This window comes from Ranitomeya imitator, chromosome 4, assembly GCF_032444005.1.
Source record: "Ranitomeya imitator isolate aRanImi1 chromosome 4, aRanImi1.pri, whole genome shotgun sequence".
In the NCBI taxonomy this organism is placed as follows: domain Eukaryota; kingdom Metazoa; phylum Chordata; class Amphibia; order Anura; family Dendrobatidae; genus Ranitomeya; species Ranitomeya imitator.
The window spans coordinates 425,205,974-425,231,675 of NC_091285.1; the positions used below are offsets into that span (position 1 = coordinate 425,205,974).

The 25,702-nt window shown below is 42.4% G+C and overlaps 2 protein-coding genes across 6 annotated transcripts in view; one reads left to right on the plus strand and one right to left on the minus strand.

The window, feature by feature from the left end:
* CIMAP1B (ciliary microtubule associated protein 1B) overlaps positions 1-8,619 on the plus strand; it is an 80,759-nt gene extending 72,140 nt beyond the window's left edge. For 2 of the 4 annotated variants that reach the window (XM_069765485.1, XM_069765484.1), the window contains 4 exons: positions 2,243-2,344; positions 3,051-3,172; positions 3,258-3,398; positions 6,610-8,619. In XM_069765485.1, coding sequence (XP_069621586.1) covers positions 2,243-2,344; positions 3,051-3,172; positions 3,258-3,398; positions 6,610-6,702 — 458 coding nt within the window. In that variant the 3' untranslated portion in view covers positions 6,703-8,619. The remainder of the gene's footprint in view (positions 1-2,242; positions 2,345-3,050; positions 3,173-3,257; positions 3,399-6,609) is intronic. The other 2 variants (XM_069765487.1, XM_069765486.1) reach the window with 1 other exon arrangement.
* Positions 8,620-8,704: 85 nt separating this feature from the next.
* The window catches only part of NME6 (NME/NM23 nucleoside diphosphate kinase 6), a 40,284-nt gene continuing 23,286 nt past the window's right edge, over positions 8,705-25,702 (minus strand). For both annotated transcript variants that reach the window (XM_069765489.1, XM_069765491.1), the window contains 4 exons: positions 13,858-13,960; positions 12,760-12,799; positions 10,022-10,182; positions 8,705-9,153 (listed from right to left, as the gene is read on the minus strand). In XM_069765489.1, the coding sequence (XP_069621590.1) occupies positions 9,005-9,153; positions 10,022-10,182; positions 12,760-12,799; positions 13,858-13,960 (453 nt within the window). In that variant the 3' untranslated portion in view covers positions 8,705-9,004. The remainder of the gene's footprint in view (positions 9,154-10,021; positions 10,183-12,759; positions 12,800-13,857; positions 13,961-25,702) is intronic.

The following is a 25,702-nucleotide window of genomic DNA, read 5'->3' on the forward strand; positions in this document are numbered from 1 at the left end:
TGTGTCATCCGTGTCCCTTCTTACCATCAGTCTGTCATCCGTGTCCCTTCTACCATCAGTCTGTCATCCGTGTGTCCCTTCTTACCATCAGTGTCATCCGTGTCCCTTCTTACCATCAGTGTGTCATCTGTGTCCCTTCTTACCATCAGTGTGTCATCCGCGTGTCCCTTCTTACCATCAGTGTCATCCGTGTCCCTTTTTACCATCAGTGTCATCCACATGTCCCTTTTTACCATCAGTGTGTCATCCGCGTGTCCTTTTGATCATCAGTGTGTCATCGGTGTCCCTTCTTACCATCAGTGTGTCATCCGTGTCCCTTCTTACCATCAGTGTCATCCGTGTCCCTTCTTACCATCAGTCTGTCATCCGTGTGTCCCTTCTTACCATCAGTCTGTCATCCGTGTGTCCCTTTTTATCATCAGTGTGTCATCCGTGTCCCTTTTTACCATCAGTGTGTTATCCGCGTGTCCCTTCTTACCATCAGTGTCATCCGCGTGTCCTTTTTATCATCAGTCTGTCATCCGTGTCCCTTCTTACCATCAGTGTCATCCGCGTGTCCCTTTTTATCATCAGTGTGTCATCTGTGTCCTTCTTACCATCAGTGTGTCATCCGTGTCCCTTCTTACCATCAGTCTGTCATCCGTGTCCCTTCTTACTATCAGTGTCATCCGCGTGTCCCTTTTTATCATCAGTGTGTCATCTGTGTCCTTCTTACCATCAGTGTGTCATCCGTGTCCCTTCTTACCATCAGTCTGTCATCAGTGTGTCATCCGTGTCCCTTCTTACCATCAGTGTCATCCGTGTCCCTTCTTACCATCAGTGTGTCATCCGCGTGTCCCTTCTTACCATCAGTGTCATCCGCGTGTCCCTTTTTATCATCAGTGTGTCATCTGTGTCCTTCTCACCATCAGTCTGTCATCCGTGTGTCCCTTCTTACCATCAGTCTGTCATCCATGTCCTTTCTTACCATCAGTGTCATCCGTGTGTCCCTTCTTACCATCAGTGTGTCATCCGCGTGTCTCTTCTTACCATCAGTGTTATCCGTGTCCCTTCTTACCATCAGTGTGTCATCCACGTGTCCCTTTTTATCATCAGTCTGTCATCCGCGTGTCCCTTTTTACCATCAGTGTGTCATCCGCGTGTCCCTTTTTATCGTGTGTGATCCGTGTCCTTCTTACCATCAGTCTGTCATCCGTGTCCCTTCTTACCATCAGTCTGTCATCCGTGTGTCCCTTCTTACCATCAGTGTCATCCGTGTCCCTTCTTACCATCAGTGTGCCATCTGTGTCCCTTCTTACCATCAGTTTGTCATCCGCGTGTCCCTTCTTACCATCAGTGTCATCCGTGTCCCTTTTTACCATCCGTGTCATCCACATGTCCCTTTTTACCATCAGTGTGTCATCCGCGTGTCCTTTTGATCATCAGTGTGTCATCGGTGTCCCTTCTTACCATCAGTGTGTCATCCGTGTCCCTTCTTACCATCAGTGTCATCCGTGTCCCTTCTTACCATCAGTCTGTCATCCGTGTGTCCCTTCTTACCATCAGTCTGTCATCCGTGTGTCCCTTTTTATCATCAGTGTCATCCGTGTCCCTTTTTACCATCAGTGTTATCCGCGTGTCCCTTCTTACCATCAGTGTCATCCGCGTGTCCTTTTTATCATCAGTGTGTCATCCGTGTCCTTTTTACCATCAGTGTGTCATCTGTGTCCCTTCTTACCATTAGTCTGTCATCTGTGTGTCCCTTCTTACCATCAGTGTCATCCGTGTGTCCCTTCTTACCATCGGTGTGTCATCCGTGTCCCTTCTTACCATCAGTGTGTCATCCGTGTCCCTTTTTACCATCAGTGTGTCATCCACATGTCCCTTTTTACCTTCAGTGTGTCATCCGCGTGTCCTTTTGATCATCAGTGTCATCCGTGTCCCTTCTTACCATCAGTGTGTCATCTGTGTGTCTCTTCTTACCATCAGTGTCTTCCGTGTCCCTTCTTACCATCAGTGTCATCCGTGTCCCTTCTTACCATCAGTGTGTCATCCATGTGTCCCTTTTTACCATCAGTGTGTCATTTGTGTTTTTCTGGTATAGATAAATACATTATAAAGCTTCTCCTATACTTTGTAATATTAAACATGGACTGTACACTGGTACCATCCCGCGTCCTGTGAATTGGTATAGAAAGCACAGGAATGTTTAGTTTATGCTCAATGTTATCATACTAACACTTCTGTCTGTGTCTCCACATAGGCAGCTACTCTCCTGAGCGTGCTGGGAAGTCTGCCTATAGATCAGCACCGATTTATTCATTAGGAGCAAGAACCAAGACATTCAGCAATGACCAAACTCCAGGTAAACGTGCAGGCCACCAACATATCTGTCTTATCAAGTCACACTTTGTGCAAAATAGAAAGCAATGTTATATACTTTGTAATTCACATTTCTTAAGCATGCTCAAGTCAATGGGGTACCCAAAGTGTGGTAATAGCATATATAGTGAAACTTTGGCTTCCAGTTCTTGGCTGTTTCATACAACCCGAACCATAAGCAGCATAAATTCTGGCCCTAATGTAGCCTGAATCACGCCAGCATAAATCTAGGCAGGCTTCTTCATTACAGATTATGTTGGCACTGAAGTGCTGTGACATGTGACATTTCAGAAAAAAATAGCCTAAGGAGCCAGCCTTGAGGAGAAGTACCCGCCAAGTGATTCTCCACACTCAGCTTTTTGTGATCGAGAGCTCACTCCTCATTTGTGGAACAAGTGAGAGATCCATCAATCCAGCTGAACCAAGCATAGAATCATAGAATGTTAGAGTTGGAAGGGACATTCGGGGTCATCGTGTCCAACTCCCTGCTCAAAGCAGGATTCACTAAACCATCTCAGACTGATGTCTATCCAGCCTCTGTTTGAAAACGTCCATTGAAGGAGAACTCACCACCTCACTAACTATAGGACGTTGCCATCTCTTTTTCTGTATGCTTTCCATTGCCTCTATCAGACCGCATACATATAGTAATTCTACGGTAGCACAGGTCATGTGTTGTATCTCCCCAGGTCCAGCGGCATACCTGCTTCCATCAGTGCTGGGACCAAGAATTGTTAATAGATCATCAGCACCAAACTACTCCATGACTGGAAGGAGCAAAATCGGAAGCTTCCATGAAGATTTGCAAAAAGTGAGTATCTGTCTTATTAACACATAGCAAAAAGGTTTCAGTTATCCCATGTTAATGTCGTTCTCTGGCCCTGTATTTCTTTTAGACACCAGGTCCAGGAACATATCGTGTGGTTGATCCAATAACATACAAATACAAACCTCCTCATTATAGTATGACTGCCAGGAACTCCCTGCCTGGAGATACCACACAGAAGCCGGGACCTGGGGCCTACAGTCCCGAAAAGGTAATCATGAGACTCCAGATTCACTTTAAAGTCCTGGAAGGGGCCACAGTGGTAGTGCGAGCGCTGCAGGCTCTTCAGTGTGTACATCGTGCCACCTGCCTATACGCATCTACCATTACTTTTCATAGCTATTGTCACACTGTTCCATTTACTCCAATGGGACAATTCTATAACACCCTGCAGCGCCACTACTCAGCAAACATTGGAGATGCTTTCAAATAACTGATTGGTAAACGTGCAGAGTCAGACCCCTGTTGATCTCATATTGATGGCTTATCACGATAGCCCATCCATATTCTGACACTAGAAAAAAACGCTGTAGCTGTATACAGAAGTCACAATGTCAGCACATAGCGGCATGGTGTGGCACAGTTTACTATGTACAGTGGGGCAAAAAAGTATTTAGTCAGTCAGCAATAGTGCAAGTTCCACCACTTAAAAAGATGAGAGGCGTCTGTAATTTACATTATAGGTAGACCTCAACTATGGGAGACAAACTGAGAAAAAAATCACATTGTCTGTTTTTTTATCATTTTTTTTGCATATTATGGTGGAAAATAAGTATTTGGTCAGAAACAAACAATCAAGATTTCTGGCTCTCACAGACCTGTAACTTATTTAAGAGTCTCCTCTTTCCTCCACTCATTACCTGTAGTGATGGCACCTGTTTAAACTTGTTATCAGTATAAAAAGACACCTGTGCACACCCTCAAACAGTCTGACTCCAAACTCCACTATGGTGAAGACCAAAGAGCTGTCAAAGGACACCAGAAACAAAATTGTAGCCCTGCACCAGGCTGGGAAGACTGAATCTGCAATAACCAACCAGCTTGGAGTGAAGAAATCAACAGTGGGAGCAATAATTAGAAAATGGAAGACATACAAGACCACTGATAATCTCCCTCGATCTGGGGTCCACGCAAAATCCCAGCCTGTGGGGTCAGAATGATCACAAGAACGGTGAGCAAAAATCCCAGAACCACGCCGGGGGACCTAGTGAATGAACTGCAGAGAGCTGGGACCAATGTAACAAGGCCTACCATAAGTAACACACTACGCCACCATGGACTCAGATCCTGCAGTGCCAGACGTGTCCCACTGCTTAAGCCAGTACATGTCCGGGCCCGTCTGAAGTTTGCTAGAGAGCATTTGGATGATCCAGAGGAGTTTTGGGAGAATGTCCTATGGTCTGATGAAACCAAACTGGAACTGTTTGGTAGAAACACAACTTGTCGTGTTTGGAGGAAAAAGAATACTGAGTTGCATCCATCAAACACCATACCTACTGTAAAGCATGGTGATGGAAACATCATGCTTTGGTGCTGTTTCTCTGCAAAGGGGCCAGGACGACTGATCCGGGTACATGAAAGAATGAATGGGGCCATGTATCGTGAGATTTTGAGTGCAAACCTCCTTCCACCAGCAAGGGCATTGAAGATGAAACGTGGCTGGGTCTTTCAACATGACAATGATCCAAAGCACACCGCCAGGGCAACGAAGGAGTGGCTTCGTAAGAAGCATTTCAAGGTCCTGGAGTGGCCTAGCCAGTCTCCAGATCTCAACCCTATAGAAAACCTTTGGAGGGAGTTGAAAGTCCGTGTTGCCAAGCGAAAAGCCAAAAACATCACTGCTCTAGAGGAGATCTGCATGGAGGAATGGGCCAACATACCAACAACAGTGTGTGGCAACCTTGTGAAGACTTACAGAAAACGTTTGACCTCTGTCATTGCCAACAAAGGATATATTACAAAGTATTGAGATGAAATTTTGTTTCTGACCAAATACTTATTTTCCACCATAATATGCAAATAAAATGTTAAAAAAACAGACAATGTGATTTTCTGGATTTTTTTTCTCAGTTTGTCTCCCATAGTTGAGGTCTACCTATGATGTAAATTACAGACGCCTCTCATCTTTTTAAGTGGTGGAACTTGCACTATTGCTGACTGACTAAATACTTTTTTTGCCCCACTGTATATGTACAATAACACAGGCAATTATCCTGCTGCTAATATTAGGCCTGCATGATGCTAATGTTGCAGTTTACCGCCAGGAGGACCACTACACCGATATCATTGACCTAAATTGATGTCATCAATATCCGATTGATGTGGTGCCGACTCTAGGCGGCTGCTAGGGGCTCCCTCAGTAGCCGGATGTAAACAGTGAGATGTAGTGGAGCACCCCCAACGCTCCATCGTTGTTTAGCAGCCACTCTCGGGTACTGCACCTTGGCTCCATTCCCACTACTGCATTGCTGAGTCACACTATTTAGTGACCACTCTCTGGTACTGCACCTCCAGTCACACTATTGGTGGCTACACTTGGGTACTGCACCCCAGCTACATTCCCACTACTGCGCTGCTCAGTCACACTATTCAGTGGCCGTTCTTGGGTACTGCACCTGCAGTCACACTATTTAGTGGCCGCTCTCAGGTACTGCTCCTCCAGTCACACCATTAGTGGCCGCTCTAGGGTACTGCACCTCCAGTCACACCATTAGTGGCAGCTCTCAGGTACAGCACCTCCAGTCACACCATTAGTGGCCGCTCTCACGTACAGCACCTCCAGTCACACTATTAGTGGCCACTCTCGGGCACAGCACCTCCAGTCACACTATTAGTGGCCGCTCTCAGGTACTGCACCTCCAGTCACACTATTAGTGGCCGCTCTCGGGTACTGCACCTCCAGTCACACTATTAGTGGCCGCTCTTGGGTACTGCACCTCCAGTCACACTATTAGTGGCCACTCTCAGGTACAGCACCTCCAGTCACACTATTAGTGGCCGCTCTCGGGTACTGCACCTCCAGTCACACTATTAGTGGCCGCTCTCGGGTACAGCACCTCCAGTCACACTATTAGTGGCCGCTCTCGGGTACTGCACCACCAGTCACACTATTAGTGGCCGCTCTTGGGTACTGCACCACCAGTCACACTATTAGTGGCCGCTCTCAGGTACTGCACCTGCAATCATACTATTAGTGAATGTTCTTGTGTACTGTGGGGTGCCAGGTCTCCATCTATCTGATATTATCAACCTATTCTAAGTCTGGCTCATAAACACAGATTTTTTTTATGGTGAAGTTCCTCTAAGACTTTCCATGATTGAGCCCAATTCAAAAATACCATAAGAGGGTGAGAGAAAGGCTTTGCTGCCAATTAATTAACCAGTGATCCTAACCTAAGCCTGTATTGGTTATTTCCCTCTAGGTTGTCTTGTCCCGGCCTCAAGCACCTAACTTTTCCTTTGGAATCCGACACTCGGAATATGTCGCTCCCTTGATTGTGGAGGTAGCAGATTAACAAGTGGATGAAAATCAGACCAGCGGGGACCTACCTTCATAACCAGTGGGGGACAATGGCTATAAGAATATAGTCACTTCAGATGCAAACATATTGGTCTGTTTATACTTTGTTGAAGGGTCACTGGGGATGCGATTACAAAAACAAACATATTTTGCTGGTGAAGTTGTAATGGTTAAAGCAAAAAACACAAAACTTATTATTCAGAACTAGGGATCATACACTTTAGAAATAGACTAAAGCAGATCATGCCAATTGCATCACATGGAATATTTTTTTTTACAATCTATGGAGTTTGCCATGGATTATAACCTGTCTTTGTGTTTGCTAGAAATGAATGATGTCTGGCAACCATTTATCTGTGTCTTTCTATGAAAATACCATGCACGTCTTGACAGGTTTAATACTTGTCTATGGTGTCATGTGAAAGAACAGCTATCCTATATTTGGCCAATCAAAGGTGAGTGACTGTCAGCTTTCCTAGGACCGCTCGTTTCACAATAATTCAGCTGTCTCAAAGGGCTTATTATCAACTGATGAATGAGCAAAGTGCTTGTTTGTTTGCTAAAATTATTTTTAAGCTTGCTTAACCCTGCTGTTGTCTTCGGTCTGGGGAGACCGATTTTGAACTTTGGTATTTTTTGGGGTGTTCAAGATGCGGTTCTGAAACTTGTGGTTGATTGACTTAAATGAGGATGGGTCGGTCGGCCACGGGTTTCAGAGCCGCATCTTGAATATTTTAAAGAATATTGAAGTTCAAGCTCGGTCGTTTTTGACCGAAGACAACAGCAGGGTTAAAAAAAAAAGTCATCATTCTCAGCAGTATATTGTAAAGTGAACCTGTGCCGCAGAGAACAATGATAGCCAATGTGTACAGAATGATCAATTACTGATCATGCTGTGCACATCAGAAGCATGGTCAGCTTAAGTAAACAGGTTATTCAGCCAGCAACGGTCACCAAACATGATCAACAGTAAATCTTCTTCCGGTATATGTGCTTATGATTTTGCTTCTGTTAGTTGAGACACATGTCTCGGGAGCTTAGTTTCTTCAGGCTGCAGCTTGTCCTTGTGACTAGGATTGACTGAAGTTTGAATTTTGTGACAGAGGCCATTTTTTCACATTCTTGGAGACCCCTTTTAAGAGAATTATCAACCTACTAGATGTCAGAACGTGCACATTCGTTATCATGAAACCCATTTATAGGACTTCCTATTTAGCAAAGCCACAAAACTTAAGAACAGAGTTTTTTTTTTTTAAGCTAAAACCAGTGTTGTATGCATTTGAAATGGGACAAAAAGAAAAAAAAAGGGATCAGCTTACAGGCAGACACTAATGTCAACATCTTGAATTGGAATGAAGAAAGAGAAGGACGAGCTATGAGTGGTGGATTTCAACCTGTCCAAACCTATCTTACACTGAGGGAGAGTCATAACAGCCCTGTACACATAGAGAATCAACGGTCCTGTGGAAATTGTCAGGCTTAGCAGACGCGTAGCGTGTGTGGTCACCCTGAGGATTATAAACCAGTGCATTGCATAAGGAAAGTTTTCTATGCTTTTTAGTAAATCTTGTATACTTTTCTATAATCGCCTGATAATTAGCGCTGGATTTACAGCAATATCTGTAGGAATTGTTCAAATCAATGAATTGTAAATCTTTCTGGTGTAATTAAATTGAGAGATTGCACCGCCAGACAAGACCTCACTAGTACAACATCCAAAGTCTACGTCTCAGGGATCGTGTAATAACCACATACTGCTGCATCCGGTTACCTTCTACCATTCCCAGAACCTTCTAGAGTGCCAAAGGCCATCTTTTCACTTTAGATGTCTTCCTAAATTTTTCACTTCATCTTTGTGTCTGTATCTCATGTAAGCAATGTGCCAATATTAAATCTGAACTTCTTAACCCTGTATTGGATGTGTTCAATAGTCACTTGCCCATATAACCTTACAAGCAAAGTACAGGATGGTCTATAAACACATGCACAAGTCAATATGTTAGCAATAGTGAAGGTTGCTCAAAACTTATTGTTATATAAGCTCCAGCAATATTCATTCCATTGAAATGCATAAAGCGTTTACCAACACAAAAATTAAACTGTGAAGTGGTGATTTATATTTTCATGGCTCGCTTCCATTCTGGCTGCATGAAGTTCACTTTGAGGTTTTGGGCTATCGCTCTCCTTTACGTTCTTCTACTTTTGAGTGTAGTGACTTCCTTCCTGCAGTGTAACAAACAACTTGCAGACCACTTTGGCTTTGGACCACAGGCAGCACACTAGCCCAAGTGCCCAGCTCACTTTTCCACAAGTCGGTGCTCAAGCGTCTCTTCATCATAGCATATAGGTCCGGCACGATATAAAGGCTCCTGTTCTTCATACCAGCGCGAAACGTCAAATTCCGGGAAGAAGAAGGAGATTTCTCTGCAGGCAGACTCCATGGAGTCTATTTCAGGGGGAAAAAATCATATGGAAAATTAGAATATAAATGAGATGGCAAGAAAAGGAAGAACATGGAAGAATATTTTGTCCATCATTTAACACAGTGTCATTTTAGGTCTACAATTCTATGTGACTAAATTGTTAACACCTCTTTCGAGGGTAAAAAGAAAAAATTCGAACTGACTGCAGCATCCGCTATTCAGAAACCAAAAATATCTATTTAAAGGGGATCTACTATCAGTTTTAGACTGTTCGAACCACAGGCGGTATGAAATCCTGATGGGCTTCCTTATATTTTACTCCAAAATGCTCTAATGTTCTAGAGAAAACATCATTTGAAGAATGGGCTGGCCACAGGGAGAAGAGGCTCTCCTCCAACTTCTCCCAGCCTGGCTTGACTTGAGCGACAGGTTTCTCCCCAGAAGCAAATATGGAACTTTACCTGTCAATCAAGTGAAGTTGGACAAACAGTTCTCCATGATGCCCAACTCGTTTTAGAAGTTGACCTTTCTGGAAGTATTCTTTTCCAATTCTGTTCCCATAAATCCCAGGGGTTCCTCATACCATCTGACTTAGTAAAGGGATTTGGTTTCCTCTGTTCTCAGAAATGGTAAAGGCAACAGAGGTCAAACCTTCCATCAAACGTTAACGTGGTTTTCCCTTTTAAGGATATTTATACACAGCATTCCTAATAAATGTATGATTGCTAGGGGCGAAGACCTTATAGGTACCAAGTCCCCATCATTCCTCGTCATGCAAGTTGACATGCGACTATATGTGTTGGAGGAGATTGTAGGCACAGTCTCTATAATACTCGCATCATGCAGGCTCGTTATTTCACGTGTCCTTTGGTACATAAACCACAGTCTTACCTGAACCATGAGTTGTGTTACGTGTGTCTGTCAATCCCAAATGACCTCGGATAGTTTCAGGTGCTGTAATCCGGGCCTTGAACACTTTTGTTGGACCCATTATTCTCCTCCACAGTTGAATTGCATCCTCATGAGCTAGTATATATGCACGCATAGGGCCACTGCCACAATAAAAGAATTTAAATAAAACTGGAAAGTTTAAGAAACCATTTACAAATTTGTCTGATCCTACATGGGCAACATTATCAACTTATGAAGTTTTTAAAGAAGTTTTATTGCAACATATGGATCAGATCCACTTAAAGGGAATCTGTCAGTAGGTTCAGTCCTCCTAAGTAATCTATATTGGGCATGTAGGTCATAGAAAGGTGAATTAACTTATACCTTGTTATCCGTGATGCGATGACATTGTAAAAAAAAAAATCCTTTTTCCTTAATATGTAAATGAGCTAAAAGGAATCTGTCAGTAGGATCAACTTTCCTAAGCAGGTTATATTGGCATGTAGGTCATAGAAAGATAAATAAAATGATACCTTGATATGTGATCTGATGTTTTATTCCAGAGAAATCCATGTTTTTCTTAATATGTAAATGAGCTGTTAAGATCTATAGGTCAGACACAGATCTCCCTTAGAATATGCCTCCAGAAATTATCATAAATGAAAGGGATGTTTCAAGTATGAGACATTTAGATCAGGAGAGGCGACATTATATGTTTCAAACTGGTAACAGCCCTTTTCATTTACATTAAAGGGAACCTGTCACCCCGAAAATCGCGGGTGAGGTAATCCTACCGGCATCAGGGGCTTATCTGCAGCATTCTGTAATGCTGTAGATAAGCCCCCGATGTTACCTGAAAAAGGAGAAAAAGACGTTAGATTATACTCACCCAGGGGCGGTCCTGCTGCTGGTCAGGTCGGATGGGCGTCTCTGGTCCGTTGCGGCGCCTCCTATCTTCTTTCCATGACGTCCTCTTCTGATCTTCAGCCACGGCTCCGGCGCAGGCGTACTTTGCTCTGCCCTCTTGAGGACAGAGGATAGTACTGCAGTGCGCAGGCGCCGGAAAGGTCAGAGGCCCGGCGCCTGTGCACTGCAGTACTTTGTCTGCCCTCAAGAGGGCAGAGCAAAGTACGCCTGCGCCGGAGCCGTGGCTGAAGATCAGAAGAGGACGTCATGAAAAGAAGATAGGAGGCGCCGGAGCGGACCGGAGACGCCCATCCGACCTGACCAGCAGGAATGCTGCAGATAAGCCCCTGATGCCGGTGGGATTACCTCACCCGTGATTTTCGGGGTGACAGGTTCCCTTTAAGCTCTGAATGCAAATTCTCAGGAAGATCTATGTCTGGCCCATAGATCTTAACAGCTCATTTACACGTTCCTAAGAAATTCAAGGATTTTTTTTTATAAGACATCGGATAGGAAATATCAAGGTATCATTTTATTCAACTTTTTATGACCTACATGCCCATTTAAATCGCATAGGAGGGTTGATTCTATTGACAGATTCTTCTAACATCTCTGGCAGGACATATTCTTCCCAAGGGCATAAAAACTTAAGGTGGTTCACAGCCAATTTTGGACAATTACAAAAGGCACATAGGCACAAAAAGAATGCACCATCAAAAAAGTTCCAAGGGGTCCACTTTGAAAAAATTCAATAGCAGAAAGAGAATGTGTCCAAGTAAGGTGAAAAAAAACTTCAAGGTTCCATTTATTCTGCCATAGAGGCGACGTTTCTACGGGCTATAGGTATTTTTCAAGCACTGTGGCTAAAGTACATGCATTGTTTCCTGAAATAAAGGAAAGAGTTTTTTTTTTTTTTTACAGATTCTGTATTAATAATAAAAATTGCATTTTTCATAGTAGCCACTGGGGCTTTTTTAGACTTTAAAAGGGAACCTGTCACCAGGTTTGACTGATATGATATACGTCCATCACCTTTCAGGCCTGATACACAGAATTCTATAATGCTGTATATCTTCTCCCAACCTGACCTGCAAGACAAGGAAAATAACTTTTATTATACTCACCTGAGGGGAGGGGTGGTCTGGCACCTCCCATCTTCTTACCACCCTCCTTTTTCCTTCGTGTGGTTGACATGTCCCTACGTCATCCACAGTCTCCCGGCATCGCGCGCTTGCACTGGCGTACTTCTCTGCCAGGACTAGGACATAGTAAATTACTACAGTGCGCAGACATCGGGAAAGGTCAAAGTGCTCCGGTGTATGCACACTGCAGTACTTTACTCTTCTGCCCTAGTCCTGGCAGAGAAGTACGCCAGCGCAAGCGCGCGATGCCGGGAAACTGTGTGTATGATGTAGGGACGCGTCAATCAAATGAAGCGAGCAGGAGGACGGCATCGCAAGAAGATGGGAGGAACCATATCAAAATCAGCGACGCCCCTCAGACCGGACCGCCCTACAGGTGAGGATAATAAAAGGTCTTTTTCTTGTCTGCAGTTCGGGTTGGGGGGCTGATATATAGTATTATAGAATGATGTATATCAGGCCTGAAAGGTGGTAGTCTTATGTCATATCAGTGAAACCTGGTTCCCTTTAAGGTCTACAAAAGCCTTAATGGACACTATGAAAATTGCAATTTTTATTTTTAATATAGAATCTTTTAAAAAAGAGTCAACATTTAAAAGAAAATACCTGTAACACAAAAATGTGATTTAAACAATAATTAATTTTCAGATTACACATTCCCTTTAAGTATGTCATTCATTATGATTTTACCTTGACATGAACTCAACCAACCGCTGATAGAAGAAGCGTCCTACAACGACAGAATTCAAATCAGTCAGAAAAAATAATAAAAAGACCAGCTTCAGTAATTGCTATAATAAACCTCACGCGGCACATTACATGCTTCTAGAAATGTACTAGAGGAAACAAAAACATAAAATAAAGTATTTTAAAAATTTGGGAGGCAATTCATCAACGCTTTAACCCCTTCACACCTGGATGATCTTACATTTTTTTCTCTCAGTTTTTTCCTTTCCTTCCATTTTTAGGGATTTTTTGTGATGGCTTATTTGCGCTCTGAGCAGACATTTTTTCTGGTACCATTTTTTGAGTAGATCCGTTATTTTGATTGCTGTCTCACTGCATTTTATTGCAGTATTGCGACAACAACAAAAAAATTAATTCTGGTTTTTCGATTTTTTTTTTCGTTACGCTGTTTACTGATTGGATTTACTTTATATTTTGATAGATCGGACATTTGTCTATTTTTAATTTGTTTTATTATCAGTGGGACAAAAGGGGAGTGATTTGAACTTGGGTTTACTCCTTGGAGCTCTCCATAATGAGAATATTCATTTTTCCATATAGATATGGCCTCATGTTACAATATTCACAGATTACAATGGTTATTCCAGAATCAATTACTGTAATATTGTAACTTCAGAGACCTCTATAAATTTACTATTAGTAATATTAGGTTTCTATTTATTTAGTTTACCATTTATTAGTTTTTACAAAAAGTTATATATATTTTCCAGCCACTTTCCATCTCTTCAATAAATATTAGAAAATAAAAAGAGGCCAAAGACACGTTCAACTTTGTCTACACTTATGCTCCAAATCGGTTTACATGACCCAAGAGAAGTTCAAGTCTAGTTAGACTGTTAGACTGGAAAGCCCAGAACTCCCCTGTAAATGCCCAGTCTCGGCCCCACAAATCTGAATGTTATCTAAATCCCAATGAATGTAACAGTCCTAATTTATACGATTTGTCTGCAGTGATAACAGTAATAGTGCACCCGCTTGTGGGTGGGCAGTCCGGATACCTCTCTGTCACCCTACAGCAGCTGTGTTAGGAACATAGTTCACCTGCATGTTCTTGGTAAAATCGTTGAGAATCGTTTGCTCTCCATTGAAGTTCCTTATTTCTTACTATAAGAAAATTGTTGTCTAGAATCCTCTGATGTACAGCCTATGGAATATAAAAGAAAATCACTGTACAGGACACAAACCATGGACTGGAAACAATACATGCCAATGTGCATTTGATCTAAGAAAGAGGTAAATTTAAAGGGTTATTTATGCTCCACTCACTTTGGTATCGTGAAGTGAGCCAACGTGAATGTTTAGGTCAGTGTTCCCCAACTCTGGTCCTCAAGAGCCACCAACAGGTCTTGTTTTCAGTATTTCCTAAGTATTGCACAGGTGATAATTACATCACCTGCACAGGCAATAATTCCATCACCTGGGCAATACTAAGGAAATCCTGAAAACATGACCTGTTGGTGGCTCTTGAGGACCGGAGTTGGGGAACACTGGTTTAGGTCAACCTGTTTGCAGCTTATAAAACTATCATTAAATTGGTTTAAATGCTTATTTTATGTCTTCACAGATGAGTATTACTGATAAGTGCTTTTTAAAAAAAAAAGGAAAAGCAGACCGATCACGGCTGCTGTCTAGCTTGCACTGCAATAGAAGTTGGCTAGGGTTAGGAGAGAACTGTGGGCTCCAGCAGTCTAGTTTCAAAACAGTGTTTACAAGATGAACAGAAAAGAGCTTGTAAGCACTGCACATCTTTGGCAAATCTGCTCCACAGCTGTCATGGTCAGTCACCTAGGCAACCTAACTGTATACAAAAGAAAAAGTTAAACTCAAGAGCGGCACAAATTTTTAATAAACAGCAAACTGCAAAAGTGATTTTACAAGCACTATCCAACAATATCCATGCTTGACGGGAATAATCCAAACATGTTCCATAATTTTCCCCTATGCTTGGTTAAATAAAGTAACCATTACTGACTACCACATTTTTTGTTCTTGATTTCTTTTAGTGTTTCTTAAAGCCAGAAAGTTGCCATTTGAAATGACTTTAGTTTTGTGCCATGTCTGCGATCTGCTTTTTTTTCTACAAAATTAAACAACTGAATGAACATCCTCCAAGGCCGGTGATTCCATCATTTTTGCCAGGAGCTGTAGAGAACAACCTTACAACAATGCTATTTGGCATGTAATTATTATAACCAATATATTCATTATGTAAGAGACACATTATATTCAACTCGGTTGAGGGAGTCACTGAACTCACATGGAGAGATGTATTTATGGCTGTGACACACTGCAGCTCAGCAATTTCCTTGCTCACTGTACAGATGGGTCTCCTACGGATATTTCTCTCATGCGAAAAGGACTGCAAAAAAGTTACTGACCGCACTGCAGCAGCAGCATCATTAGTGACCTAGAGGAGAAATTACTACAACTGATCGGCAACTCACGCAGACATGACCAGCAAAACAGACGACTTGGAAAACAGGCTGAGGAGGCACAATGTGCGGGCGGTTGGTATTCCAGAAAAAACAGACGTCAACATTCCTATGGAACATTTTGAAAAATGACTGCGCATGTTATTTGCGGACTCCCTGTCACCGCTGTATGCCGTGGAGATAGAGCAAACAGAGTCAAGGTGTTCCTCCGTGACTGGTCCTAATCAAAGGAGAAAGATGGCATTCTCAATGCCGCCCATAATAAAGGGGAGATCTCTCTAAATAGCCATAAAATTTTCTTCCCCCAATTACTTCATTGAAATCTCAAAAGAAGAGGGCAATTCCTGGATGTCAAACTCCGCCTGCGCATTCTGCAAATAGTCTATGCTTTATCCAGCTAAACTGAGTGCAGCTCTGGGAGAGACTCTTTTTTGAACAGCCTGAAGAGGCTCTACACTGGAAGGAATTAAATGGGCACAGGATTCGTCAAAGTCCACAATGTTGATTCCTCACACCTGAGTTATGTGCCATTGAGGACTTCTCGATTGACAATTGGAGCTATATCCTTTACTATCTAATCTACGGCTCAGTGGACTCTTATGTCCTGTCTATTATCCTACATCTATTATGTTCCAGGCTCGCAAGGAACATTCATCTTTTTCAGTTAGGTTGGCCATCTGCCTAAGCTCGATTGCAGTATGGAAATGTAATTTTATGTTGAATGTTTGTTTTTTGGGGCTCAAAGTTCTCAAAATGTGCTGCACAGTGCTGAACATAATGTTGATATTTTTCTCTTAAAATTGTACTGGTGAGCAAACGTGACCCCACACTGGTTTACAAGGGGGCTGATAATGTTTATCCCCTCCAAACTTTTCAATCCATATAGACCGGTGTAAAGGCTAGTAATCTCAAATTACTCTCGTGGAATATCAGAGTTAGATGACACTTCAAAATGGGTGACTGTTCATATTGGCACTGTTCCATTGATTCAAATTGATTCACCTGCGGTGAAGAAATCAGTTTTGCGGTTTTCGTGTTAACTTTGTGTGAAGTTTTCATTTAATGATCTCTTTGGTGGGGTGGAACTGTGGCCAGGGTTTTATCACGGTGCTCTGGTCCCTTATTCACCCTGCGTTAATGAAAGGTCACTGATCCCATGTTAAATATCACGCCTGCTCTCCGAACAAATAATTTGGTCAACAACAAAATGGCAGCGCCATCTATGAAGTCGAGATTCTCAATCTGCGCATGCGTCGCCCACTGTGTACAGAGGACCAATGCAGAAGTGCACAGAAGACATTGTCATCGCTACTGCACACAGGATACCTCTGATCATTAATAAGAGTAAAAAGAGAACAAGCTCAACCCCCCTGTGCCACCAACGCATTAAAATATATAATGAATATTAGTTTTCCTTCTAACTACCTAGTTAGTTAGATGTAGAGTAAGATAGTCAATGTATATATATAGAGAGAGAGAGAGAGAGAGAGAGAGAAAGATAGTGATTATAGAAATAATCAGGCCATAAATAACATGGTAAAGGCAGTTAGGGATAAAGATAGATTTAATTTTTAATAAATAGGCAGCTAGATACACACTAGACATAGAAGTAGATAAATAGCACAGGTATTAAGTGATTTTGGCGCCAACAATGTCTAAACGGTATATTACCGTAAGTTTATGGTGCTAATTAAGAATATAAATCGCTTTACCAGAATGGCTGTAGTTTCTGAGATATTTAATAATTCATTACAGTAGAATTCTGGCTTCCAAAATTCGCTTTTATTGCATTGTAAGGCTACACATTGAAATACAAAATAATTATATGGGATATTTCATTGCCTAAAACTCAGGTAGAGTCAAAAGACCAAAAGCTATTGCATTTGTTATTTCAAATAAGTCACATTTGGGCAATGCATCTATCTATGAATTATATATCTATATCTGTCCATCCATTATCTACAGTGGCATGTAAAAGTTTGGGCACCCCTGGTCAAAATTACTGTTATTTTGAACAGTTAAGTAAGTTGAAGATGAAATGATCTCTAAAAGGGTTAAAGTTAAACATTATACATTTCCTTTGTATTTTAGGCAAAAAAAATAAAATAAATATATATATATATATATATATATATACTCAAAAAAAATAAAAAAATAAAGGGAACACGTTAACAACACAATGTAACTCCAAGTCAATCACACTTCTGTGCAATAACCTGTCCAGTTATGAAGCAACACCGATTGTGAATCAGTTTCTCCTGCTGTTGTGCAAATGGAACGGACACCAGGTAGAAATGATAGGCAATGAGAAGGCCACTGCTAAGAAATTTTGGAGAGAGTTCCCCAACTGTCCCCAAGTGAATCCCACATATTATCTCGTGTACTGTACATATCGCACCAGCCACATAGAACTCCTCAATTCTTATTTGACAGAGAGCTTTGGTCAAATCCTTTATGTGCTAGATGTAAAGTGCATTCAGCTAATCTACTGTATATGATGTGGTCCTGTCCCTATTTGGAATCCTTTTTCTTTTCCGAACTGTGAAATATCCTTTGTAACGGACATATCTTGTATTATGTGGAGGGCGGGCAGGAATAGGGCGTCTTTTTATGTTCTTCATTTTCGAATGTTTCAATAAAAAACACTTGATTGAAAAAAAATAATAAAAAAATCAACTCTGCTGCGAATATGTAAAAATCTTGCCTCCTACAGTCCAATGGTTTCTGGCAATTTCCCATTAGCAGTTTTGTATAACCCCCATGGTGCACTGAGATCAGAGCATTTAATGAGTCACTGAACAGAAATGCTGCAGCGCTTCTTTCACACGCCAAGGCAAGCAAGTTTGTTCCAATTCCTTCCCCCGCAATCAGTGCCATCATACCATACATTCCCTGACAATCTCTAGCAGCAGAGCCCGCAAGAAATATTCAGTGTTCACATGAAATTTAAGGTCAAAATGTAAGCATCAGGAGGCGCTTCTAAAGAAACGGATTGTTTTACTGTCCCCAAAACATCCCAAGTCTTCATTTTGTTTCTCCTTTATTCTTAATTTAATATACCTATGTCATTTGATCCTATGTGATAAACATAAGGGGTTACACTGATGCCATAGCTTTGGTTTATAGTTACTCTTTTTGACACACTTGTGCTTTTTTTCACCTATTTCCTAATAATAAATAACTTAGTTGGACATTTTTGTATAGCCTCATATCTCATTACTACATATTTTTTATATGATGGCTGCGTCCTACTCAAGTGCTTCTACATTCTGATACTAATTTACCCTGACATGACATTGTATGTGGCCATGAATACCGTATATTATTATTCATCTTGTAACATGTGTATATGAATTTTCTGCTTTTTTTGCTCAAAGCTACACATATATATTTTTTATATTTAAACCTGGTATAGATCATTATTTCATGTGTTCTTGTTCCTATGTGCAATCAAGAATGTATACATTCTCACTAGGCTGTATTTACATTTTTTGCAGATATGACATACATGAAATCTATATTATTCTTTGTATCTTGTCAATAATCACCAATTGCGTCATTTGTGGTTATTTCCCTCTTTTTATATGTAGATTTTCACAGTTTTTATGATTGTTTAAATAAAGTTTTGACATTTTTATTGGCCTTATAGTTTATTGTTGGTGGTTTAGTATTCACATTTTGTTTTTTTTTATCTATGGCCTAGGTTATGGGAGAGATAACATAAGTGTATTTGAATTTGACTGGATAGGACAGAATCCAGCACACTGCATAGACATACTACAGCTCCTATACACAACCATCTATTCAGATGTCATATCTCTCCTAGTTATATGTGGGGTGCCCCAGGTTTGCCTTGCCCACTGGATCGCTCCTTTCCTCTCCCCATTTTCCTCCTTCCCCAGAGTAAAAGCACATCACGTGCAGAATTATTAGGCAATTGAGTACTTTGACAATGTTATCATTTTTAAACATTCTTCTCCAACTCCAAGCTGCATAAACTTGATAGCTGGTCGGATTAAGCAGATCATGTGATGGGTATTTGTGTAATGAAGGAGGTGTGACCCAATGATATCAACAGGATAGCAAAAAAGTCTAAGGCTATATTCACACTTTGCGGATTTTGCTGCGGATCCGCAGCGGATTTGACCGCTGCGGATCCGCAGCAGTTTCCCATGAGTTTACATTTCAATGTAAACCTATGGGAAACAAAAAACGCTGTGCACATGCTGCAGAAAAATCCGCGCGGAAACGCTGCGGATTACATTCCGCAGCATGTCACTTCTTTTCTGCGGATTTTCAGCTGCTCCAATAGAAAACTGCAGTTGAAAATCCGCAGAAGAAAACGCAGTAAAAACCGCGATAAATCCGCAGTAAAAACCGCGATGGGTTTTCACTGCGGATTTTGCAATTCCGCTGCGGAAAAATCCGCAGTGGAATCTGCAAAGTGTGCACATAGCCTTAAACTTCACATTTTTTAGGATAAAAACATTAAAAACTATAGGAAAGAAAGTCATGGGAGTAGGCATCCAGACGTCTGGTCTACGCATTTTGAGCAAAACCCCTCACAGTCATGATTAAGACCTGCGTAGACCAGATGTCTGGATGCCTACTGCCATGCTTTGGTACAGTGGCTGCTGGATGAACACTCTTTTCTCCAACATATTCAATGCAAAAGTTAGAGGGGAAAGGCGTGCACTCTGTTGAAATGAAGCTGGTGCCGGCTGAACCTGGACTGGATCCAGTTCTATCATAAATTTGGACAAACAACCGCACTCAGACAATATTTTAAAGTTGCATCAGAAGTGTGAAGTCTTTATTGAGTAACACCACAGTGGTAAATAGAGTTCTGAGGTAACGTTTCGACCCGTAAGGTCTTTCTCAAACCTCACTTAGTGAATGAGCAGTGATGGAAGAGAGAGGAGGAGGACACTTGTCCGATGAACGGAGACAGAGGCTCCACAAATGGTCCAGAGGAACTAAGAGGTACGAGGGTCCGGAACGGCACGGACAGGGCGCAGCGTCCCTAGAAGCACTGTGGGTCCAGCAGGGAGGAAGGAGCCTCAGTGCCGTAATAATCAAATGTGAAGCAACCAGGAACCCATTATCCTCCAGTGCTGTCATTTTTCAGAACTACAGCCTTCCTATAGATCCCAGAAGTACAAGGTGTTCAGAGCTCAGAGACATGACAAGATAATGAAGATTTTTATAAGATCCCTCTGTAAGACTTTTAATTGACTCTAAAAAGTCAAAAATTGTTAAAATCTCTTTTGTGGCCCATTTTGCCAGAAGAAAAGCATAGTTATTTACCTATAACGGTATTTCTCAGAGCCCATGACAGCACTACCAGAGACAGGGGATCCGCCCTTCAGGGACAGGAAACCTATAGGATAAAAGGGCGGTACCTCTCTCCTGCGTCAGTTTGGTTTACAGAGCATCAGAGGTCCTCCAGGTTAGTGACAACAAGAAAATATACACTTTTAAACATATTGCTTAACAGGATTACACCGTGTCTATTATACGAAGTGTGTATTTTTATTATAAAGTGCTCACCGCACACGTGATAAGGGGGGGAATAGGCAGGTGCTGTCATGGGCTCTGAGAAATACCGTTATTGGTAAGTAACTATGCTTTTCTCAGTCCCCCATGACAGCACCACCAGAGAGAATTTCAGAGATTGTTGCTTAGGGAGGGACCACAGCCTGCAGAACCCTTCTTTCGAAGGTTAAGTCAGATGAAGAGGCTAGGTCTAAGCGGTAGTGTCTAAAGAAGGTTGAAGGTGATGACAAGGTGGCCGCCTTACCGATTTTGTCTATTGATACCTCCGACCTTTCGGCCCGGGAGGTCGCCATAGCTCTTGTAGAGTGCGCTTTGAGCCCCTCAGGAACTGTGGTTCCAGTGGACGAGTACGCCAAGGCTATTGCATCTGTTATCCAGCGAGCTATAGTGCTTTTGGAGGCTTTGAGTCCTTTTCTAGGTCCCTGAAAACAGATAAAGAGAGACCCTTCCTTCCTATGCTGTTGGGCGGATTCTAAGTATTGTACTAGACACCTTCTCACATCTAATGTGTGGAATTTTTGCTCTTTCTTATTTTTAGGATTTGGGCAGAAGGAAGGAAGGATTATCTCCAGGGACATATGAAAATTGGACGCAACCTTGGGTAGATAAGCAGGGTCTGTTCTTAAGGTACCGTCACATTTAGCGACGCTGCAGCGATCTAGACAATGATGCCGATCGCTGCAGCGTCGCTGTTTGGTCGCTGGAGAGCTGTCACACAGACAGTTCTCCAGCAACCAACGATCCCGAAGTTCCCGGGTAAACAGGGGAAACATCGGGTTACTAAGCGCAGGCCCGCGCTTAGTAACCCGATGTTTACCCTGGTTACCATTGTAAATGTAAAAAGAACAAACAGTACATACTTACATTCCGGTGTCTGGTCACGTCCCTCGCCTTCAGCTTCCCGCACTGACTGAGCGCTGGCCGTAAAGCACAGCAGTGACGTCACCACTGTGGTCTGCTTTACGGCCGGCGCTCACAGTCAGTGCGGGAAGCTGAAGGCGAGGGACGTGACCAGACACCGGAATGTAAGTATGTACTGTTTGTTCTTTTTACATTTACAATGGTAACCAGGGTAAACATCGGGTTACTAAGCGCGGCCCTGCGCTTAGTAACCCGATGTTTACCCTGGTTACCAGTGAAGACATCGCTGAATCGGTGTCACACACGCTGATTCAGCGATGTCAGCGGGTGATCCAGCAACGAAATAAAGTCCTGGACTTTCCCCAGCGACCAACGATCTCCCAGCAGGGGCCTGATCATTGGTCGCTGTCACACATAACGATTTTGTTAACGATATCGTTGCTACGTCACAAAAAGCAACGATATCGTTAACGATATCATTATGTGTGACGGTACCTTTAGGATTACCCTATCATCCATGATTTGTGTAAAGGGAGGATTTGCAGATAGAGCCTGGAGATCACTTATTCTACGGGCAGATGTTAAAGCCGTGAGAAGGGCCGTTTTAAGTGACAAAGTTTTAAGTGGTATCGAATCTATGGGCTCAAACGGGGGTTCTGTTAGAGCTGACAAGACTAAATTTAAGTCCCAGGTTGGTAGTCTTTTTATGTTTATGGGTTTAGATCTTACAGCAGCTTTAACAAACCGTGTAACCCATGGATTAACAGCTATATTCTCACTGTATAACGCCCCTAAAGCTGCTATTTGCACCTTTAAGGTGCACACCGAGAGACCTAGATCTAATCCTTTTTGTAGGAATTCTAACACTTTAGCAACTGGGACCCCATCTTGTAATTTTACCCCAGAGGTGAACAGAAACTTTTTCCAGGTTTTGCCGTAGATTTTAGTTGTTACGGTTTTCCTACTTTTCAATAGTGTGGAAACTAAATTATCCGAAAAGCCCCTTGCCTTTAGTAGTAACCTCTCAAGTTCCACGCTGTCAAGTGGAGACTCTCTGACTGGGGGTGCAGCACCGGTCCCTGCGATAGGAGGTCCGGAAGATCCGGAAAAACCCAGGGATCGGTGACCGATAGCATCCTCAGCCAGGAAAACCAGGTCCTTTTGGGCCAGTAGGGGGCTCGCCCTGTCCTGTCTGATTTTTCGTAGAACTGCCAGGATGAGCATAGGAGGGGGAAAGGCATATGCAAGACCCTGAGACCAGGGAATCGTGAATGCATCCAGTGCCCGAGGGCCCCCCCTGGGGTCTAGAGAACAAAATTATTTTACTTTTCTGTTTTCTACACTGGCAAAAAGGTCTATTACAGAGACCCCCCATAGTTTGGTGATCTGATCGAAGATGCTTTGATTCAGTGTCCATTCCCCCTTTTTAAATGGGTAAGGCTTAAAAAGTCTGCTTTTTGGTTCTTTACCACTTTTATATGTAGCGCAGAGAGGGAAAGGAAGTTGTTCTCTGCTAAAGTGAAGATTTCGGAAGTGGCCTTCATTAAGGCTTGAGATCTGGTCCTCCCCTGGTGATTCAGGTAGGCTACCACTACCTGATTGTCAGAGAAAACCTGGACAGGATGCCCCTGTAGGCTGTGAAGGAAGTATGATAGAGCACGGCTCACCGCCCAAAGTTCTTTTTGGTTTGAGGACGCCCCATATTCTTGACCTGTCCAGACTCCCTGAGTGATACTGTTGCCCAGGTGAGCTCCCCACCCCATGGGTCTCGCATCCGTGGTAACTATTCGAGATATGTCTATTACCCAAGGGACCCCCTTTGATAGGTTGTTGGAATCCAACCACCAAGCTAGGGAATGAATAGTGTCTGAATTTAGAGTCATATGTCCTTCTAGATGTCCCTTTAGTGTAATCTGATTCCTCAGAATGTCCCACTGGAGGTTTCACGTGTGGATCTGTGCCCACTGGATTGCTGGGAGGCAGGCAGAAAGGGACCCCAGTAATGACATCGCCCCTCTTAAGGTCATATGAGGGTTTGAGCAAGCTTTTGAGACAAGATTTAATATTTTTTGCTTTTTCTGGTCTGGAAGACGACATTCCTGTGTTGTCAAGTCCAAAGTTAGGCCCAAAAACTCTTGAACTCTGGTTGGTTCTAGTTTCGATTTTTGGAGATTTAGAAGCCAGCCTAACTTTGTTAGAGTTTTTATCACTCTGTCGCATTGTTGATGACAGTGTTGGGCTGAATTGCTGACAATTAGAAAGTTGTCCAAGTACGGTACTATTAAAATGTCTTTTTCTCTTAGATGGGCCATAATTTCTGCTATCAATTTGGTAAATATACGGGGTGCCACTGAAATCCCAAAGGGAAGGGCTTTGTACTGGTATTCCCTTAATTCCCCTCCCATGACCACTGCTAGTCTGAGTTATTTCTGGGAGTTCTTGTGGATGGGGATATGATAATACGCGTCACTGAGATCCAATACTATCATGAAGCAGTTCGGAAACAGGTTTTGATTGTTGATTTTATTGATTCCATTTTGAAAGTTTGGTTCTTTACATAACGGTTTAGCTTCCGCAAGTTTATTATTGTGCGGAAGGACCCGTCCGGTTTTGGAACCAGAAACAATGGGGAAAAAAACCCTGTCCCTCTTTCCAGTGGGAGAACTTCTTGAATGACGTCTTTGAGCTTTATAATTTCTTGTTCCAACGCATGTTGTTGCTGAGGTGAGGATTTTAGTGGGGTGACCACATAGTTTTGGGGAGGAAGGGAAGTAAAGTTTATTTGAAGTCTCATTTTTATCAAGTTCAAAATCCAGACACTGGTTGAGATTTTTTCCCAGGTCGGGAGGTATTGAGACAATCTCCCTCCCACCCTGGGGGAGGTGTCACTTAGGAGTCTTTTTATCTCTTGAGAAATTACTGAAAAGGAACCCGCTATCTCTCCTTTTCCCATCACCCCATCTGTTCTGTTCCCTTGGGGGACGTCTCCAAAACAAACTTCCTATTCCAAAAGGGCCGCTTAACAAATGGTGTGGCCAGGTTAGGGAAACCTTTTTTCTTATCCCCTTGCCTTTTGTAAAATATCATCCAGGGTCTCCCCAAACAAACATTTTCCCTCACATGGAACTGAGCAAAGTTTCTGTTTAGTTTGTAGGTCGCCTGGCCAACTTTTTAGTCATAATGTTCTACGAGCTGCATTAGATAAAGCTGCTGATTTAGAAGTGAGTTTAATAGAGTCGGCTGATGAGTCCGCCAAAAAAGCTGCCGCCCCTCTAATCATGGGAATCGATTCTATCACTTTATTTCTAGATACACCGTCTCTTAGTTGTTTTTCTAAGTTATCTACCCAAATCATTAGAGATCCGAATAACTATAGCAATTGTTACCATCCACCTCTCGTGTCTCCCCTTTTCCTCATAGTTTGTAAGCTTACGAGCAGGGCCCTCACTCCTCTTGGTATCTGTTTTGAACTGTATTTCTGTTATGCTGTAATGTCTATTGTATGTACAAGTCCCCTCTATAATTTGTAAAGCGCTGCGGAATATGTTGGCGCTATATAAATAAAAATTATTATTATTATTATTATTAGATCTAGAAGTACATGCGGCTGCTATTGCAGGCCTTAAACATCCCCCTGCCGATTCCCAGGCCCCTTTAAGGAAGGTATCAGCTCTTTTGTCAAGGGGATCCTTCAGAGTTCCCATGTCCTCAAAGGGCAACACAAATTTTTTTGAGGCCTTAACTACTGCTACGTCAAGTTTAGGGGCTTTATCCCATGAAGTAGAAGCCTCTTCCTCGAAGGGATATTTCCTTTTAAGGGAGGGTACCGACGAGTTTTTTCTCTCTGGCTTTTCCCACTCCTTTTTAATTAATGCTTGAACATTTTCGTTAAGCAGGAAGACTCTGCGCTTTTTTTTACCTAATCCTCCAAACATAATGTCCTATACCGTTTTGTCAGGATGGGGATCCAGCACCCAGATGGTCGAACTTACTGCCTTCACAAGGGCATCGACTTCATCTAAAGCAAAGCAGTGGCG